Genomic DNA, 20,465 nt, shown 5'->3' on the forward strand with positions numbered 1-20,465 from the left:
ACCCCGATGATTAGCTGTTAGCAGTGTGTTTACAGTGAGTGGATCATCGATCTGCCTCTACAACTCAGCGTGGTAAAGAGAGAGATTTCACTGTCAGCCAAATAAAGATTTGCACTATTTTTAGGCTTTACGCCCTCAATATCACCAGACTAGGAGGCCATCTGACTAGAAGAGAGGGAGCTGCAGCTACAGCTGCTCCAGGTTATATATTGCAGGGTCAGGAAGCAGTGACTATCACAGGCCCTTATCACAGCAGACTCTGTTCTATTCAAGTGTCTGGTACCGTCCCAGGACGGTGGAACTGAAACAGATAAATGGAATTCAGCCACTCTTAATTACAGCTGTGCTTTTCCAACTGCAACATGTCAAAAATATATTTGTCGTACTTGTGTCCTAAAGAGCAATGGAATGGAATGCCTCTATAATTAGTTTACATTTTACTCTAAATATAATTCAAAATGTGGTGTTAAAAAATGCGTAGTTCAGTTTCATTCAATGAAGGTGAAACTACTCACCTTGAGCTATCACTTCCTCCATGTCATTTCCTACATTTGTGGGATGCTGCACACAGCCAGTTAGGACTGTAGTCTTGGAATCCTCACTTCAGTGTCATACAGGAGCTAATTATGATTTTTTGAGATACTTGACCCTCAATCTGGACACTGGCCTGGCCTGTTTTATCTGCTCTACTTCTTCTCCAATCTCAAACAATTTCAGGAACATCCATTGGCCTGACAAAATGAAATCCTGGAGGTTAGTGGCAGACTCAGGCTGTCTGAGGGACAGGGTCGAAACAAAATTTTTAAAAAAAAAGGGCACCAGCTACACGTATTGGGGCATCTGCATATGGGAAGTCCTGAGGCACTTGTGGTGTGTGTCTGTTTAATCTCTAAAACTACTGGACCAATCAGCCTAATCATTTTTCCGCACATTTACGCCTGTAGGCTGAATGACCTCTCATGGTTGCGGTGATTCATAAGTTTTGAAAAACCTATTTTATTGACAGTTTTATATCACCGTTGACTGCTGGCTCCTCGCTCCTCTTACCAGGGGGCCACAAACCATCAACACCTGCTTCAGTTTGACACTACAGAGCAAAAGGCACACAGACACACAAGTCTTACTCTTGTAAGGGATCAATACATGTTATCTTATCTTATCTTATCTTATCTTACCCAGTCTGCTGCAGGCCACATTTTGGCTTTTTTCATGGCTCAGAAACTGACATCCATAGAAAAGTTCATCTGTAAATTAATGCCATACCTGAGATGTCATGATGCACTAAAATCCTAACTTATTGGTCACACAATATGACATGAATAAATCTCTGTTTCTGTTATCTTTGCTGCCATGTTGACTGTAAGAAAAATGTGAGTCTACACTTATGAACATAAGTATCTTGTAAAGCTTACAGTGGTTATATGTTTAGGTTAGATTATGATTAGAAATAGCAGATGCTATGCATTCTACTGAGTGCACTTTTCTAGTGTTGCCAAGTGACTCCGATTTATAACTGCTACACCTCTGTAAGAAAAACACTCAGGTTACTATTTAACCATTCAGACTAAAACTAATGTTTTATCATGTCGGGCACATCCTATGTCACAGCATCACATTGTTTCCATTGGAAGCCATGCCATTAAAGTGTTTTTCAATTCATTTTCATCAAATTACCAGTGCGGATGGAGCTGTGATGAAGGTAAGCAAACACTACTGTAAGCCTTATTAAAGAAATAGGATATTAGAAATTATACATTAAGTTTGCAAAAGATGTGTAATACTGGCACACTGCAATTTTAAGCACCTTTCAATCACTTCACCTCAAATACAGAGCTTTTTTGTGTAAATGAACGTTTCTTTGTTGGTGAGTCAACAAATGAACGTGGCTTGGTGGAGTTCATTGAGAAAGTTGTGTTTTCTACTCCCGTCCTCGTCCACACCAGCCCCACCGACACGGAGCGTGTCCCGAATTAGCGTGGAATTCTCCTCTCTCCCTCAGACCTCGGTTCCCCGAAGCTGATTGGACAGACCGTGGCCGACGCCTTCCGAGAGCAGCCAATCAGCACCGTCAGCGCCAGCCGGTTCCGGTGCAGCCTCCATATGTTTGGAACAATTCAGCGAGTGCGCCCGCCCCGTCGACCTGCCCCTCACGAGGAGTCCCGGCTTGAATTAAAACGAAAAGAAAAACTCGTGTCGGGAGTCCAAGTCCTCCTCCTAAGCCAGCCGGGACTGTTTAGCATTTTGTTTTCTGCGTTTCAACCGCCCACGAGCAAAAAGCACGAGAATGGATCCGCTGGTCGCTGCGATTGACCAGGGCACGAGCTCGACGAGGTTCCTGGTGAGTGACGTGTACAGGCGGCGAAGCGTTAAAGTTATACCGTAAGGTTTTATGTTACATTTCACACACGCTGATGCAAACTTCTTCCCTTACTTCCATCGACATGTGCTTACTTGGTTTTACTACACAGTCGACAACTAATAATGGCGCCTTCGACTGAAATAAAAAAAAAAAACCGTAGTAGCTGAAATGTTAACTTTGGATAAGACATAACGTTACATTTATTAGCTTGCAGGCTACACACGACAACCCCTCCGGAGTCTCCAGTGGTGTATTGTATCCTGTGTTAGCTGGCACTATTCATGTTTAATCTGTTAAACGTCACATAAAGTACATTTGTTGGGCGAATTAAATGACAAAGCTAGTGGTTTTTCCTTGACGCGTCCCCACTGGGTAAATGAGCACCATGCATGAGAGCAGCTGGTACTACAGTGCACTGGATGGCAGTGTCAGTGTGCTAACTATTAGCACGAAAGGCTAGCCCTCTAATGTTTAGGCTCTAACTCTGAAATAGCATCCAGTTGGATAACTATTGTATCAAATCATAATGTGTCAGCTTCATTCAGAGGCATCACAACTAGTGTAGAACTTGATTAATGCAGTTCATCATCGAGCAATGGTGGGATGCAATTCATCATCAAGTTAGTTAAGTTAACACTGTTTTTTTAGAGAAGGAATGATTTAGGATATTACATGATTTTTAGTTTATTTGTGATTCAGTGGATGAGCTTCTGAGTGACTTTTTTTTATTCAAGAAATTAAATTATTACACAGCGCTCTAGATAGGCATTGAGTTGTGAGTATACTTTATTCATAATTAAAGTTCAATCATTGTTGTATTATAAAAAATAAAATGGCCACAAGAGTCTTCAATAGTCACCTTCTCAAACACTATACAAATAGCAATGAGAAAAAAAAAAGTGCAACACAGATTGTGTAGTGTAAGAATTAATTTTGAAAACCTTTTACTGTGTATAATGAATATACCTCAAATATAGACAGCATTGTATCTTTACACTGCAGGACACTCCACATTCACACAAGTATCTACCATGAAGTTTGTTTTTCTTTTAATTCAACACATCAAACACTACGTTTATATTCAGTGACTTTTAAACTTAACTTAGGTCTGAGCATGAGATTTTAGTTACGCACTATGTGGTAAGTATGTTTACAGATAATATTTAACCAGTCTGGCTCTTTGCATCAGGAGTTCTACACATTGAAAATTTGGTTTCCAAACTATTAACCGGCTAAGAGCCTCATTCCCACTCCTTCTGTAGTTTTACCTGTGTGCACACTGCAGGCGTTAGAGTCACCCCTCTGGCCTGTGGAAACCTACCAGATTTGTTACTTTGTTTTGATCCACTGTGGATGAAATTTCTGCGAGTAGGTCAGCTGGAACATTCAGACTTGGAATGGAGTACAGCAGTTTGGAGCTCTGGAGAGGTAAAAGTTCAGCTTGCTAATAGATTTTCAAACAAATAGACGGAAAAGATGCCTGAGTAGATCCGGACAACATTTTTGTGTAGTCTGGCAGCTTTTTTTTTTCACAGGGAGCTATTGTTTGTGTCTGAACACTGGACAACGGGTACATCTTGGATATTATTATCCCTGACCCTGTGAAATATTTCTTTACATTAGTTTTATTTGGATGGGAGGAAAAACAATTATAGTTTCAAGCATGATCAGTTTAGAAATACACAAATGCCTATTTTGCACCTGTTACCCGTCCTCTTTCATTATATTTGGGAAAGTATCTCAAATCTATGTCTGATGCATATCTGCAGCAAACCTAATTAGTGACCAGTTTTGTCCAAAGGGCCTTAAACCCTTTGTGAGTTCCCTGGCTAAAAGCTGCTCTGATGACACTTCAGATGAAGCACAGGAAAGGAAATTGTGACCAGAAGTTAAAGTTTAATCTAGAAGGTTGGTTCTTCAGGTTCATCGCAAGACCCAAATGTCGATAAGCAGGCAAAGTCTCCACTCATAGATGATGATGACGACTAAGCCCTTGGCAAAATTCCAATAAAGGCTCAACGAGCAAACTTGCCTTGTCTGCATGCCTGCATTTTTATTCTTCACACACTTTTACTATATGTGGATGTGGAGTTTTATGTGTCCACCTCATACAAAACACACACACACAGCTGTCAGTCATGTCTGCCGACTGTTAATGTTGGTGCCAGCAACATGTAGCTGTGTGACTTTTGGAAGCCTGGTGATGAACCACGTCAGGTGATGAGGTTAATAAACTGTGTGGTCTTTAGTTTTGTAAGTTTTATGAGCAGAGAGATATCCATGTCTGTCCAGAGACTTTAAAGAGGCAAAACTTTCTTTGCCCACCCTCTGTGCGCTCTTTCTACTCAGATAGTTTTCCCAGTCATTTGCTGAGCTCGGAGATAATCTGCCCTCTCTGCCAAAATAGACAGATGGTTTGTCAGTTAAAGTGTTTAGAATAAGGTCTGTGCATTATCTTTAGTATCTCTGTCATTACTTTTGGATGGTGTTGCACTTTCTGTTGATTTTCTATGAGTGTATGGAAACTTATGGGGTCAGATTGACAGCCAAAATCTTTGGGATGATATGAACATGCTGGCATACACATTCTGTGGACACGCTGTTGTCATATTTGTAGTTAAATCCCGAAAGTGCAGTTTTGGAATCGGTAACATTCGAGGCCCTTCTTTAACTGGCCCAGGCGCACAGTCTGTCTTTTTATGTTCCTGTTCGCTGTCCAACTGTTTGACTTCAACTGAATGTTACCTCTTTCCATGTAGCGTCAGAGTGGTCAGCTAGTAGCCTGTCTGTGTCTGCATAGGCTTTGCAGCTGTGAGATGATTTGTAAAGTTTAAAAGAGTTCAAGGTTGCAGTGTGGCTGTGAACTGCCTGTGGGTAATATGTTCCTCATGGTTAATGTTTCCCAGTTTTTCTTAGTGTGGTGTATTGCTGTGTTTGATTCATATAACCTAACAGCCCTGAGTATTGTCTGTAGCTGAACTGTGGGCCTGTACTGCTGTACTCACAGCAGAGTGATGCTACACTGAAGTTTATCCTATTACCTTATTAGAAGAAATGCTGACTTCTGTCTGACTGTAGGTTACGCCTAATGTGCCGCCTCATGTTAAATCCCTGTTATGTCCATCTACTCTCTTCAAAGCCACCAGACTCCAATGATAAAAGCAGTCATTTTACACAGAAGAACATGTGAGTTGCTGATCTACTGCTGCCTTTATCAACAAACTAACATGTTAGTTTGGATCTGAACTAAACCTTTAGAACAGCAAAGCCGCACACTAACACAAACAAACTGATAGAGGCAGCCATAGATCAGCATCTCGTATGCTCTGTAAGATAAAGTCACTGTTTTGTCAATAACCTCTATTGGTTTTAGAGGACAATACAATGGCCTCAGTTCCCTGTCAAAAAAGGATGTCTGGTGGCAGCGTAAAGTGGTTAAGAATATTCTACATGCAGCATATTAAGACGGGCCAGATAATTTAAACCTTGCTTGCCTTTTTTCAGAAGCACTTCCCTGTATCGTTTGTTTTATTTCTATTCTTGGTCTTTTCTCCACAGGTGTTCAATGCTAAAACAGCCGAACTGATAAGTCACCACCAAGTAGAGATCAGCCAGAGTTTCCCCAAGGAGGGGTGAGTTCTCGAACTTTGCAATAGGGCTGCAACTGACAAATAATTTTCATTACAATTCAAACTGCCCCATAGTTTTTGAGTATTTGCATGTCTATAAAATTCCTGAAAATGGTTAAAATACCAGTTCTAATTCCCTACAGACCAAGGTGATATCGCCAGTTGTCATGTTTTATCCGACCATCCAAACCCAAAGACATTGATTTTACTATTATGTATGACAAAAACGCATGCCCCCATCACATTTGAGAAGCTAGACACTGTATGTGTTTGGAATTTTTGCTTAAATGACTAAAATGATTATTTGATTATTGTATGACTAGCAGTAGCTCTACTTCATGACAACATTCAAGGAACTTTATTTGTCATACCAACACACATTTACACATGGGGAGGTACGAAATTACATTCTCAGGTCCCGGTTTAAGCCAAGATAAATATAGAATAAAATACAGAAAATAGAGGTCCTATATAAAAAAGAAGTACTAAGAGGACGAGCAGTATAAAATAAAATTTACACCTCTCAGCTAAATATGTGTGCAAATATGCAGTGCGAGGTAGTCCAGGTGGCCAGGTGGCCTACATTGCACTTGTGTGTGAACATTCTTAGGATTGCTAAGAAACTTTTAAAAGCAACAAAACCATGTTCTACTGGTACAACTGGTTGTAAATACAGAGGATGTTTATCTGCTTGCTTTAACGTTCAATATTTCATTTCTTTGATAAACTTCTAGTGCAATAAAGAAAATCACTGAGAATGACAAAAAAAAACGTAATATACAATATTAAAAGAGGTCGTTTTAAATCCTTATTGCATACGTTAATGGAAATGATTTAAAGATTGTGGAAACTTTTTCCTTTGCATGTTTACGTGGTTACTGAGGTTATGATTTAATTGCATTTTAGATTAAGTTCTGACTTTATTTGATGTTGGCTGTGTTGCCAACATCAAATTGGCAACACAATTGAGTCTAAGGTTCAGCTCTTCTTTTATTGTATGGTTTGGGTGGTGCATATTCAGACATACTCTCTACTCTATTTACAAAGTACAAGGCGCTCATCAACCAGAGGCCATATATCCAGGTCAGGTGTTTTTCTTGGCCATGCAAATAATACACATTGTTTGTTAATTACAATTTAGCAAATTCTAAACTTTGACCTATGTTTTGTGACGAAAACAACAGCTAAGTAAATCCTTGGTATTCTTGTCTCATACCCTGAAGCTACCATTGACCAGTTTAGGTCATGTTGCAAGGTTACTGTACATATTACCACAGTAGAGTATTGTGATAGGTAGCAGCAGCCACACACATCTACAGTGTATGTTGATGTACATTTTGTGTGCTTACATGCCTGTGTTTGTGTTTCTTTTAGCTGGGTAGAGGAGGACCCCAAGGAGATAATGCAGTCTGTCTATGAGTGCATGGAGAGGACCTGTGAGAAACTCTGTCAGCTCAGCATCGACATCTCCAACATAAAAGGTGGGGGAACTGATACCTAGGACTGAGAGCTGACCGTGTCTTAACCATACCCTCACCTGTAGCTGGATGAGAGAATGTAAGCCACACCTAACAGAGAGGAATTGTGGGGGTTTTATTGACACTGTTGTTGCTGCTGTTTCCTCAGCTGTGGGGGTGACCAATCAGAGAGAGACCACCGTGGTTTGGGACAAAGAAACCGGAGAGCCGCTCTACAACGCTATTGGTGGGTGCATTCTACCTCTGACTGAACAAGTATCACTGCCAAATACTCTTATTTCCACATAAATTATGAAATATTTACTAATTACATGAAGACACTTCAGACACACACTGTAACAAAGTATATCAACAGGGGGAGGAATGCATCAAACTGCATTTATTGACAGACCTATTCCAAATTTACACAAGCCTCCTCAATCAGTCAGCAATTTTAAGCGTTTAAGATTCCTTTTGCTGTAGTTTCTTTGGTTGCAAACTTGCGTGTCCTGTAAGTGTCAGGCTCAACACTCCTTAGTTTATAGCTGCAACAGCTTTAATTGAGCAAAAAGGGAGGTTGTCATGTGGGGAAACAGTACAGCGCATGACTAGGTTGTGTCAGACAGTAGTGTTCTATGTCATGTCTGTCCCTGCCCCATCACTCACCACCCGTCACCCACCATCCCATGTGGCAATCATTCAGTTCAGTGTAGGAGCTGAGCACATGCAGTCACCGCCCAGTCAAGGCTGACGCCAACATAGCCGGTCAACACAAGCTTTCATTCTTAGCCCCCAGTCTTTTAGCCTCAGCTTGAAAAGCTAGTTTATCTGCAAGCTTTTGAGACTCCCTCTTGGTTGCTGTTTAGATGGAATGTAAGTGATGGGTCGTTGGCCTGTCAGTGTGCAGCAATTCTCCAATAAGCAAGAATAAAGACAATCACAGTAAGAAATGCAATTTGTGTATTGCTTTCATGCTCAGTGAGAGCATGAAAGCAAGTCAGACAAAAATGTCACATAAACTGATGCCACTGGTTCCTTATAGTTTCAATCTAAAGTTAATTTTCTATTTGATTTTGAGGTGTAATACCTTGTTAAATAACTGCTAATGATGGTTTTTTTCATTAGCCTCAGGTCTCAGAAAGTGGAAGTGAATAAAATGGCTTCAGAATCTGAATTTTACCTTAAATCATAATACTAAATCTACAATGCCTGAAAATGTAATATTAAAAGCATATAAAGACAAATGTGAGTGCTAACAAGATGATTAATGTGGTAGAACCTAAGGGGGAAAAACAGGTTTATTTTTCCGATCTTTGTTCATTTGCAGAAGTTTTCTCTTCTCTTTACATTCTGAGAAGATAGATATCACTTTTTGAAACTGAATTTCATGCAACTCATAGACATGCTGCCTGCCAGAAGAGGTTGCAGGTAGAATTTTTATCGGGTCATAAGCCAAAAGGGTTAGAAAACACTGGTCTAGATGCAATGGTGTTGAGGGTGGCAACAGAAAGCCTTAAAAGTCAGGATTCGTTCTTATGTGAATGTTCTAAGGTATTACAGATATTTTAGCTTTCTCCGTGTAAGCTGTCCTCTCCTGATTTTGTCTGTAGTTTGGCTGGACTTGCGCACACAGTCTACAGTGGAGAGGCTCATCAACAAAACTCCAGGACAAAACAAGAACCACCTCAAGGTGAGAGAGATGGACAAGAAATCCTTCATTTTGTTTTAGCTCTTAGATGTTAGATTCAGGCTGCAGAAATATGAACAGGAGAAGTTGATATAGAATATGTATGTATGGATGAGTGGAATCCCTTGATTGGTTCAACCCCTAAGGAAAACACCACTTTTATACTAAACAAATGCTCAAGTCAGTGTTTGTACTGTTCTCTCCCCAGCACAAGACAGGCCTTCCCATCAGTACTTACTTCAGTGCAGTGAAGCTGCGTTGGCTACTGGACAACGTGGACGAAGTGCGACAGGCAGTGATGAGTGAGCGTGCCATGTTTGGCACGGTGGACTCCTGGATCATCTGGGTAAGAGCCGCTCAAAACCTGCTTCCGTGCACTGGCCCTGGGTCAGGTGGAGCTAAGAATAAAACTTTGGAGAACAAGTCTTTTACAACCTGGAAAATATGGAGCACAAGAGAAGACGCTTTGTGGATCTATGCTACGGGCCAGAAGTTCACTAAATCTATGTAAACACTCAACATTTGTTGCACACTTAGCCCAGTGTTATTTTTCTTCAGTGCCTGACGGGGGGCAGGAACGGTGGGATCCACTGCACAGACGTCTCCAATGCCAGCCGCACCATGCTCTTTAACATTCACACCATGGACTGGGATCCTGAACTCTGCAGGTAAACAAACACATGCAGGCTCACACACACAGTGGATCATTCAACAAGCACAACAAGCATAGCCAGAGCAGGGTTACAGTTACGTGAACATAACTGTTAGCAAGTAAACCTCAGAATGACTTTAAAAAAATTCAGCTTCAACTTGATGGTGTTGTCCATGCTCAAACCTCCGGTAGAACAGAGTTAAGAACACTGTTTCCCTTCCAAATCTGATCCAAATACAGTTCAGTGAAAACACTCTCCCTTTTCCTGTCTGTTACATCTTGTAGCTGCTAATTCCTGCACACATGTATGTTGTACAGCCACTCTGTATCATGTTTGGTGCGTTTTGCATCACCCCTGACTGACTGCTGTTGTGCTGCTTGTAGGTACTTTGACATTCCCATGGAAATCCTGCCCAAAGTCAGAAGCTCCTCTGAAATATACGGCTGTATGGTAAGCTCAAACCTTCAGACCTCCCTGTGTGTGTGTGTGTGTGCGCGCGCCTGTATAAGTTTCTGAATGGCCGGTGTCTGTTCTGTGTTTCTATGATGCTCTTTGTGTTTTGAGACAGACCTGATAGGACCTGACCTTCATGCCTGCATGTATTTTTCAACTCGATTAAGAACCCCAGAGCTGTAAATCTATGAAAACTAGAAAAGGACTCCCAGAATGCAGACCACCACTAAGGCCAATAGTCAAGTCTCCTATGATATGCAAACCTGCAATCATAGCCACTGTGTATGTTTGAATGTATTTCCGAAACTGTGAGTAACTTCATTTACAGTGTACAGCACATACTTAGCACCTATATAATAGGCAGAGATGTCACAGACTGTTTCACAAGTTAATATACAAAACAAAATAACTACAAAAACAGAAAAATTACACAGAGGCCAGTCCAAACAAATTGATTTAGAGCTACTTTTTAAGAGTTCCAGAGCTTAATTGAAATTATTGAGCCAGTATAAGAATCATTGAGATGGCTGTTGTGTTTTGTTGTATATTTGGTTGCACCACATGGTTCACTTTGCCATGGACGGTGTTGCTATTTGGTCCATATCCTATTGTAACTTGTTTGTGAGTCAGGTCTGGATCTGCTCCAAAGTTGAATGGGTTCATCCTTGTCCTGTGCTACACCCTTCCACAAAGTTTTGTGAAACATTTTTCCGTGACCCTGCTGACTATATTAAGGCTAACTACACTCATAACATATTCCGATGAAAGTTGTTGTGAAATATTATAATCACAATAAAAGCCATAGAACCTGATAAGATACCGTGTAATTCAGTAGAGAAGCAGTTAATGTACTATTAGTGTTGATAGTGAAGTAGTAAAGGCCTCCCAGATAAATCTCTATTATTATTGACTTAAGCAACAAGTATTTCACATGAAAGATACGCTCATTAAGATGAATTTTAAAGGTCATGATCCATGAAGATGGATTTAAAGAATTCATATTATACTACATTAAGTGTGCATTTTATATCATTTTCGTTGTTGATAATGGTTATATGAATTAGCAACATTTCGAGTGAAAGTAAGTACAAAGTAAATCAATTTCCTTATTGGCCTGATAAGATCCCATGCTGTTTTGTTCACTTTGCGTCTATTCAGTGCCACCTGCCAAAGGCTGTACTGGTAGATGAGCCCATATTTGCTAGTTGAATTGTAATCAATTATATTGATTTTAAAAAGTAACAGCGGTGGTAGTATCACTACCTGTCATGTGTGTGCAGGGGATACTTGGCTCTGGTTCTGTTATCGAGGGTCTTTGTTTGTCTGTGCTTGTATCTTATCTCTTGACAACATGGTTGTACATGTTAACCCTGTTTATTGCAACATGCCCTTTGCCCTGCAGTCCAGAGTTCAGCAACATGGCAGCTTTGTTTGTCTTTCCTCATTCTAATGGGTCAGATTTTTCTCTTACCTCAGAATATAGCTATTATCTGCTAATGAGAAGCCATTAGCTACATCCAAACCCACCTTTTTAATTATTACTATTAAAGTAAATGACTAAATAACACAAGAAGAGATATCCTCATAAGAAAGGAGACAAATTCTTCGGCTGATAGTACTCTGATGTTTTGCATCAGCACTTTTTAGTGGAAAAGGCCCTAATCTCATATTGAAATACAATACAAATTTCCAAATTCCGAAGTCACCCAGAGATACACAGGTAAACAGACGGTCTGTACCTCTAGTGTTTAACTGGCAGAAGTGTGTCAGCTGTCAAGCTGATAAAATGATAACTTCAATGATAAACAATCTCTTATCAGGTAATAACAGTTCTAACATGACTCCTTTCCTGTTTATTCAGTATATATTACATCGTGGGATGAATTGTATTAAGCTGGAAAACTGCACTGATAATGTGCTTAATCATTTAATTCTAGTTGAAATGACTAGTCAAGATATTCATTTTTTCTAGTAGTGAACTTTGTTCATTCATATTATATCATGAAATAAAGTCATATGTCAATCGTTGTGACATAAGTATGCAATTCTGTTAATATATTTTATTACTCTAACTTATTACATGAATGTTTTTTGTTCTATTGGATGACATCATTTGTGTTTGCCAGTAATGCTGTTACTCCCTGTTTGACTCCCTGCATTGACACCATGTGGTGGTGTGCAACAGTGAGCATCATCTCGGCTTGGGTTTTAAATGTGGACACAGTTACTGTAGTATTTACCCTTATTGTGTGTTTACAACAGTCATTCATCTGAACTCTAAATATACGTGTGCTTCTGTCCTCCATGCAGAAATCCAGCTCTCTGGCTGGTGTTCCGATCTCTGGGGTAAGGACTTTTTGCATGTTATGTAACTTTGTGAAGAATGACATCTGTCTCTACACATTGCCCTGGCTGTGAATGTGCTGTGGTGTCTGTTACATGTGGCTCAGAGCCCCATGATACTTTGGCCTGGCCAATGTTGGCCGGTCACACATCATGTCACTGAATAAATCAGCCTAAATGTAACGTGAAACTCATCTGTAGGCATTTATACACTGCAACGGTCAAATTAATGTAATGCTCCATTGTACTTCATTTGATATTTACTATTAAATTTGTACAGTTCATTATAGTTCAGATGTTTAAGTTTCAGATTTGTATTGGCTGTATTTTTGTGAATCTTCTCATAATTTTTTTATCTTTGTCATTTATAGCTGATGATTTCATAATGTTTAGCTTATGTATTTATTTCCAGTTTTAGTCCAAATTCTTTGTAACTTAATTAAATGCATCCTTATCAAAAACATTTATTAAAAAAGTAATTTCAGCTGCTATATTTTTTGCTGGATCTTTAATATTGTTTAGTATTGATATTTGCCTTAAAAGGTTGGCACTGGTCAGGCTAAAGCTTGATCTAGTGAGCCCGAGACGCCAGGTGATTTTTAGGGGTTTTACTTGCTACTGTCTGTGCAGTGTGTGTGTAAATGCATCCATGGAGTGTCGTGGCCCTCTGACTGTGACCTTGTCTCTATCAGTGTCTTGGCGACCAGTCGGCTGCCCTGGTTGGTCAGATGTGCTTCATGGAGGGCCAGGCCAAAAACACGTGAGTCACCCACCTGCCTTTTTCCTTCATGTTACTTCTTTGCTACAAACAGCGTGCCCCGTTAGTGTTTGCTCTTCGTCATGCTGCTCAAGTGGTGGACATTGCACAACATTAATAACAGTTTAATGCGTGTAAGCATGATCAATGCTGACAACTGTTTTCTGTGGAAAGTAGCTAAAGCCTGTTTCATGACTCACAAGTTTGTGTTCATTTTTATTTTGAACATATAAGTTAAAAATGTGGCTCAAACTAGCTGTATCGTTATTTTCAAACTGCTGTCATTTCATGAATATGTGTCTAAACCCACCTCTTACTTTAAAATGTTTTAATAAAAGTTGTTGTGTCGACTGTGAGAATAGAGAGGATGCAGACACTCCTTCAAGCTCTGTAGTGTGATGAAAAATGGCAAGGTTCTTTTTTGAAAAAAGTTAAAGAAGTCTCAAAACTAGTAAGAAACTTGATTAAATCCCAGATGCACAGATAGTAAGGCGAGTTTTGCAGAATAAAAGGCAGGTAATGAAGTCTTGTCTTTGTAGATAAAACTGACTGTTTTGATCAGGATCAAAAGCAAACTAGGCATAAATAACCATAGTTTTGAGTATCTCCATCATTCAGACTTATAAGTGATTGTTTGTTTTTAGTTGAAAAATGTCATCAGTTACTTGATAATGGGTTTCTAATCTTTTTTTCTCTCTTGTTATATAAAGGTATGGGACTGGTTGTTTCCTGCTCAGAAATACAGGGACCAGGGTAAGATCCTTTACCCAGGAAAATATTTCATGGACCACCGTGTTAAATGTCTTCCTTTCTGTTCTTTCTTCACACTGTTTTTGTCCTGATTCTGTTAGCCTGTGATGTCGGAGCACGGCCTGCTGACCACAGTTGCCTACAAACTGGGAAAAGACGAGCCTGCCTGCTACGCACTCGAGGTGTGTGTGACAGCGTCCATCCGTGCTTCTCTTTTAGAACCAGCTTTTATTCCTACATTTGCTCTCACATTGTGATAATGTCTGTTCGTGTGGTTTGTCATTTCGACCTGCCTGGTGCTGTGATGTGATTCGGGTCCCACGTTTTTCTCTCTCCCTGCCAGGGTTCAGTGGCCATTGCAGGGGCAGTGGTACGATGGCTGAAGGACAACATGGGCATTGTGCAGTCTTCTTCAGAGATCGGTACTTACACTGTAGAATCGTACTTTATCTCATGTGAAATTCATGATGCATTCATCAACAGCAGGCAGTCGCTGTCCAGAAGTGACATTTTTTTTCATATCTGTTGCAACTAAATTGCTTTTTGATTATTTAATGAAGAAAAATTTGCACTTGAATATCAATTCTACCAACCTTGTTTTTTCTTTCTTTTCCTCACTGTCTCATTTCAGAGACACTAGCAGCAGCAGTGGGCTCGTCTTACGGCTGTTACTTTGTGCCGGCTTTTTCCGGGCTCTATGCCCCCTACTGGGAGCCCAGTGCAAGAGGGTGAGACAGTCAGCTGTTAAAACAAATGTCTGAACTATCAACTGTAATTTGACCTTGAAATGAGGACAACAGGAGAAATGCTTTAGTAATAATGTGATACTGCGATTCTAGACAGTTTGTCTTTTTGTATAGGGTCTTATTTTCTTTTCTTATATTCTTTTCTATGTAATTCAACTCAAATTGCCTTGATGACAGGATTATAGTGTCTATAAGGAATCTATTTCCTCTGTTTTCCAGCATCATCTGTGGGCTCACACAGTTCACCAACAGGAACCACTTGGCTTTTGCCGCCCTAGAAGCCGTCTGCTTTCAGACCAGAGAGGTGAGCAGTGTCCCCTTTCTGCTTCTCCGCTCTGTTTAATGAGGGTTTATTCTTCTTCTTGGTTTTAGAACGAGGTGATTGTTAAGGAGGTTATTGAGAGAAACTGAAGTTTGGTGTGATTGGCATTGGCTGAAACTGGCTTGTTTTTAAGTGAGCGGCACATTGTGTGTGTCAGATCCTTGATGCAATGAACCAGGACAGTGGCATCCCTCTGACGCAGCTGCAGGTGGATGGAGGCATGACATCCAACAGGCTACTGATGCAGCTGCAGGCCGACATCCTCTGCATGCCCGTAGGTAAGAAGACTGTCATACCGCACGCATAATGTGCTCATACTCTCAAACATAAACATGCAGTAAGTATACATGCATCTACAAATATGAGACAAAAAATTGTATATCCATGCACACTGTAAAATTTCTGGTCTTGGGCACTACTGCATATGTGAAAGCAGTGTACTGTTAAATAAAGCCCTGTGGCTCCAGGGGAAGCTATGTGAAAGCGACTCAAGTGACAAGGAAGGAGAATGTGAGGGGAAAAAGATTTTATCTCAGGTTTTGCTGCATCAGTTTTGATCATGAGTCTCACAGCATTTCAGAAGCACAATGATATAACTGCATCGTACTCTTTTTTTTTTCATAACATTTTGGCAGCCTGAACAACAACATCCCTGAAGTTGTCTCTTCTACTTGAAACAACAACTTTGGTTTTCTGAAATCTGTTTTGTGTCAAGTCTGAATCTGGACTTTAGGCCCTTTCTGTCTCCCTGCCCCCTTTTAAAATGCTCACACTCTGATGTACGTGATCAGGGTAAGAGCACAGCTTTACTGGTGTGTATATAACTGTGGACCCATGAACAAAACTGAACTGACATCACAACGTCCAACTTCACCCGTAGTTGTGGATACCAGGATACATCCGCCGCTTTCAATACGTTCATCTTGGATGATCATTAGAATGTGTATGTGGAGGATTGTGTCACCTGCCAAGTAAAAATACATGAACTAAGAGATGAAGGCCAACTAGACTTAAAACGTTATCCTGTCACATAAACACATTTGCATGTCAGTAAATGAAATGATTAAATTGCCTATCCTCCAAATTAGAAATGTCATACTGGGCACTCAGGAGGGATCCTTCCTTATTTCTTTTATGTGTTTCTGCCCGTGTGCGTCCGTCTCATATTGGCCCAGTGCGACCCGCCATGTCGGAGACCACAGCTCTGGGTGCAGCCATGGCAGCGGGGGCAGCAGAGGGGGTGGGTGTGTGGAGCCTGAGCCCCAGTCACCTCCCAACCATCACATCTGAGAAATATGAACCTAAGATCAACTCTGACGGTGAGGACAAAAGGGCTCAGAGGAAATGTGTGACACACTCTTTTCAGCTACTTGTTGCAGTTGTACTTGATTCTTAGCTGTCTGTCCTCTTCACAAACAGAGAGCGAGTTCCGCTTTGGTCGATGGAAGAAGGCCGTCCAGAGAGCCATGAACTGGGAGACTACAGAGCCTTGCTGCAATGGTACCAACAGTACACAACTGCAATGTTTGTCCTATTTACACATGTGTGACTGGAGGACGAAGTTATTCCAGCATTTTCTCTGAACCTCAAATGGTGAACAAAAGCTGGAGCCTGACTGTGATCCATCTTGGATGCTCTCTCTCTCTTATTCACTGACAACAGGTTTAGGAAAGAAGATGAACCGAGTCCCGTGGGGGGTCCCTTCCACCCCTCCCCCCACCAGAGTGGACCACTAAGGTCCGACCTTCACTGCTGCTGCATGTCACATGTGACAGTTTGAAGTGCTACAACACTAACTCCTTTCTGTTGCGGCGGGGTTGACTGTGGCATGGTCACATTTATTTCAAGGCATCACTAACACCGTGTGTTGAAGGGTTTGACCAACGCAGACTTGGTGGTATCTCATACAGATCTTCTTAGAGTAGATAAGCCTCTCAAAACAGCATCTCATGCCAAGTTCTGGTTGATAAATGACAATTTTTTTAACCAGCTTTTTATGAAAGAGTGATCCACCTTACCTGCTGAATGTGGAATAATTATGTCTTTAAAGAACTAATTTACATGAAAGACTCATTGAACAACAATTTAAAAAAAAAATAAAATAAATTAAGCTACTTAGAGAGGAACCTCTGTCAAATCAGTTGTGGGTGACATTGTTGTCAAGTGAACCAACTCTGTATTGGTCCAGCCCTTGTCTTTATGTTGTATGGGGGTGCATGCTACTGTATTTATTTTTCCCTGCCTAGCTGTTGCTCTGTCATTAGCTTGGCTGTAGTTTAAGGTTCAAGATGATTTCAAACCTGTGTTGTCTGGATCATGTGGATGAATATAGGCTGTATGAAACATGTAATCCTACTGGAAATAGGAGATGGAATTGAAGAAACATTATCGTATAAGGGTACATCTCTTAGTTGTTTGAGGTTATGGCTAATTTAAAAAAAATGTCTAAGATGATGTCTGTAGGTTGATTACAATGATGATGTTGCCGTATCTTAACTTCCAAGCAATGGGACATTCCTAAACAAACAATCTGTCCCAGTTTTTATTGAGCAATCAGGTCCAGGTTTAAATCTCTTAAACCTCTGCAAGCGATGCTTCAGCTGGACTCACGACCTGCAGATAAGATGGTCTGATGCAAAGTGACAGAGCAACAGCCCCACTGAGTTTGTACATGTTTGGTTGGTTGTCGGTTTCAAACCATTTCCTGAACTAACTGCTTTGCCTCTAGACTTTATTTTCAACCAGAAAAAACCCACTGTGGCTGTCAGTCAGTCTGTCTGCCTGTTTCGCCATCTCTCTGAATAGTCTTTTTTTTTTTTTTCTTCACCTCACAGGTCAACAGCAGTAACTGTGGTACAAGACCTTCACTGAAGTCTACTATGGAGCAACACTGGAAAGGGAAATGAGCTCACAGGACTTGACGGCTGCGGGAGGCGATATGCGGTCATTTCGGGAGATGCGTAGCCTGCCAGGAGTGATATTTCATGGCTGTGACCTGACTGAAAACAGAACGCCATTAACCTCAAGTGCCAGCTTGGAAGAAGAGTGACACAACCTGTGGAGCCTTTTGAGGCAACTTAGGAACCATTTTTGATGGAATTTCCTACCTTCCTCTCTTGAAAATTATTCTTAATCCGTCCTTTTAAAAAAAATTGTATTTGCCTTCTTCAACCTGTCGTGCAGTAAAGCGTAGGGCAAATTAGGTGTTAGTAGTCAGAAGAGTCACACCATACCTCATCACTGGCACAAAACGAGATACTGAAGTGTTTTTTTTAATCACCTATACTGTATATAGTGTTGATGTGTTAATGCTTTTTTCTTTTTTAACCACTGTGATCAGACATGCTGAGAGGGACTTGTTCACGTCTCCATTTAGAGGCGTTTAAAGGGAATGACCCTGAATTTAAGGTTTCATGAGAAGCAGGTTTCCTGTTCCAGTCAGAAGTGACGTCCAGCTGCCGCTCAACAGCACTTTATAATTTATCCTGTGTGTGGAGAAGATGACTAACGGAGCCAGGCAGGATTTTTCTATATGGAATAGTGTAAACTTGATTGTTTTTAAGAAGGGATTTTCTTTTTGTTTTTAAGTTCATCATTACATTGTTCAGTACTAAAAGACTAAAAGGAAACTGTCTACACGTGCAGTGCAGTAAAATAAGTTGACGCCAAATGGCACATATTGATTTTATTCATACACGTGTCGTAAGTAAGCTCCAGATTTTTAGATCTGAACCATCACACACGTCTACTGATGAAAATTTTGAAGTTCACTTCAATTGAGAATTTAAGATTAAAGGCAGGAGTAGGAATTTTTATGTATTGACTACTATAAAACATAATCCCCCTGAGACATCACCCAGGACCTACAAGAAGTGTGTGTCGGTGGCTGTATTTTCTTATTTTTCTGTGTTTGGAACGTTTCTGGGTGTCAACCTTTGGGCAGGGGGCGTGTAGCTCCCAGCCAATAACAGTGCATAGGGTGTGAGGGCGGGACTATATTCTCCTTACTATTTAGTGTGCCAGAAAAAGATTTGCCGTGTCCCAGTACATGTATGTCAAATGCAATACGGCAAAAATACCAGGATGGCCGACCACATCCAGTTGTGTTTGACAGTATGGAATCCAACTTAGTTTTTTGGCTGTTAACCCACAATCCTCTGTGTAGTAGGTGTGTCATATTGACTGAGCCACTGAGAGAGCACAGACTGATGACAGCACACTGACAGTACAGTGATTGGTAGACACATTATAGTTATATCTGAGGACACCAAGTTTAGCCTGTTCATGAAATTAATATTCTGATTAATAAGTGAGTGGAACACTCAAGGAGAAGGTCCCCCCTCCAACATTTTATTTCAGGAGCTGAAAGTTTAAATCTGTTCCCACTCGAGAGTTTTCTCAGCCCTTTCTAAGTTTGTTTTTAGGTTTGCTGCTTAAATGTCCCTCGATATTTGCTGCAGTAACGTTACTGTGCACATAGAAGCATTTAGTTACTGAGAGCAGCTTCTCTAATCTTAAAAGTACTCAGAAATCATTACAACACACAATTTAAAAGAAAAATGATCATGCGTAGGGATCACACTGCAGCCCATAGTGCAAAATTTGATGCAAAAATGGCAAATGGTGTTTTATGACATGTTTAAGCAAAAGGGTCAAAGTTTGTGTCGCAATGTTGTGACATAAGTGTGTTCAGGCTCAGTCTATTCACTTCAATAGAAGTGAAAATTCTTTCGTCCCACAGTCACCCAAGTAAAATACTTTTCACAAGCCACAGATCTTCTGAATACTGACACTAAAAACACAGTTCAGAAAGATAAATCAGGAACTTTGAGACCTCTGCATCTTGGCAACACAATTATCTTTCTTGGTGCTGAACCACTGATCTGGTCTCACTGCATTGCCGCTACGGTCGCTTTCCAACTGGATAAACAGAAATTTTACTTATACTTGAAACCATGAATTAAGAGTTAAAACTGAAATATACTTCCTCTAAACTTCTTGCTTCAGGTGTTTCATCATTTAGATGAACATCTGGTTACTATGTTCATTTGTGGTGACTGATAACTGATTTGTAATTTACAACTCAACTCTGTAATGTGTAACTAATTGTCCCAGATCCTTTTTGACTATTGCTTGTGATTTGTATGAAAAGATGCGTTGAGTCCTTCTGTGCTAGAGGAATGTATAGATTCTGTAATAGATTTGCTAAAAAAAAAAAAAAAATCAGACTTGTGTAATAAAAATGAGTGTCAGCACCTCATGGCATGTCAACTGACTTCATAGTAATTACCATGAGCAAAGTGTACATA

At 40.4% G+C, this 20,465-nt stretch overlaps 1 protein-coding gene across 2 annotated transcripts; it reads left to right on the forward strand.

Annotated features, from left to right (window-relative positions):
• The first annotated feature begins 2,142 nt into the window (after positions 1–2,142).
• LOC139208449 (glycerol kinase-like) lies at positions 2,143–20,393 on the forward strand. 2 transcript variants are annotated; one of them, XM_070838136.1, is made up of 20 exons: positions 2,143–2,338; positions 5,918–5,991; positions 7,363–7,469; positions 7,615–7,692; positions 9,056–9,135; positions 9,341–9,478; positions 9,691–9,800; positions 10,169–10,235; positions 12,549–12,584; positions 13,274–13,341; positions 14,049–14,091; positions 14,190–14,270; positions 14,432–14,510; positions 14,720–14,816; positions 15,054–15,138; positions 15,314–15,434; positions 16,332–16,475; positions 16,576–16,656; positions 16,819–16,893; positions 17,991–20,393. In XM_070838136.1, exons 1-19 carry the CDS (start codon positions 2,285–2,287, stop codon positions 16,890–16,892), a joined length of 1,617 nt encoding a protein of 538 aa, XP_070694237.1. In that variant the 5' UTR covers positions 2,143–2,284; the 3' UTR covers position 16,893; positions 17,991–20,393. The 2 variants fall into 2 exon arrangements, with proteins under 2 accessions (XP_070694237.1, XP_070694238.1); XM_070838137.1 differs by lacking the exon at positions 16,819–16,893.
• The last annotated feature ends 72 nt before the right edge of the window (positions 20,394–20,465 follow it).

The sequence above is a fragment of the Pempheris klunzingeri genome, chromosome 10 (genome assembly GCF_042242105.1).
Source record: "Pempheris klunzingeri isolate RE-2024b chromosome 10, fPemKlu1.hap1, whole genome shotgun sequence".
Taxonomy (NCBI): Eukaryota; Metazoa; Chordata; class Actinopteri; order Acropomatiformes; family Pempheridae; genus Pempheris; species Pempheris klunzingeri.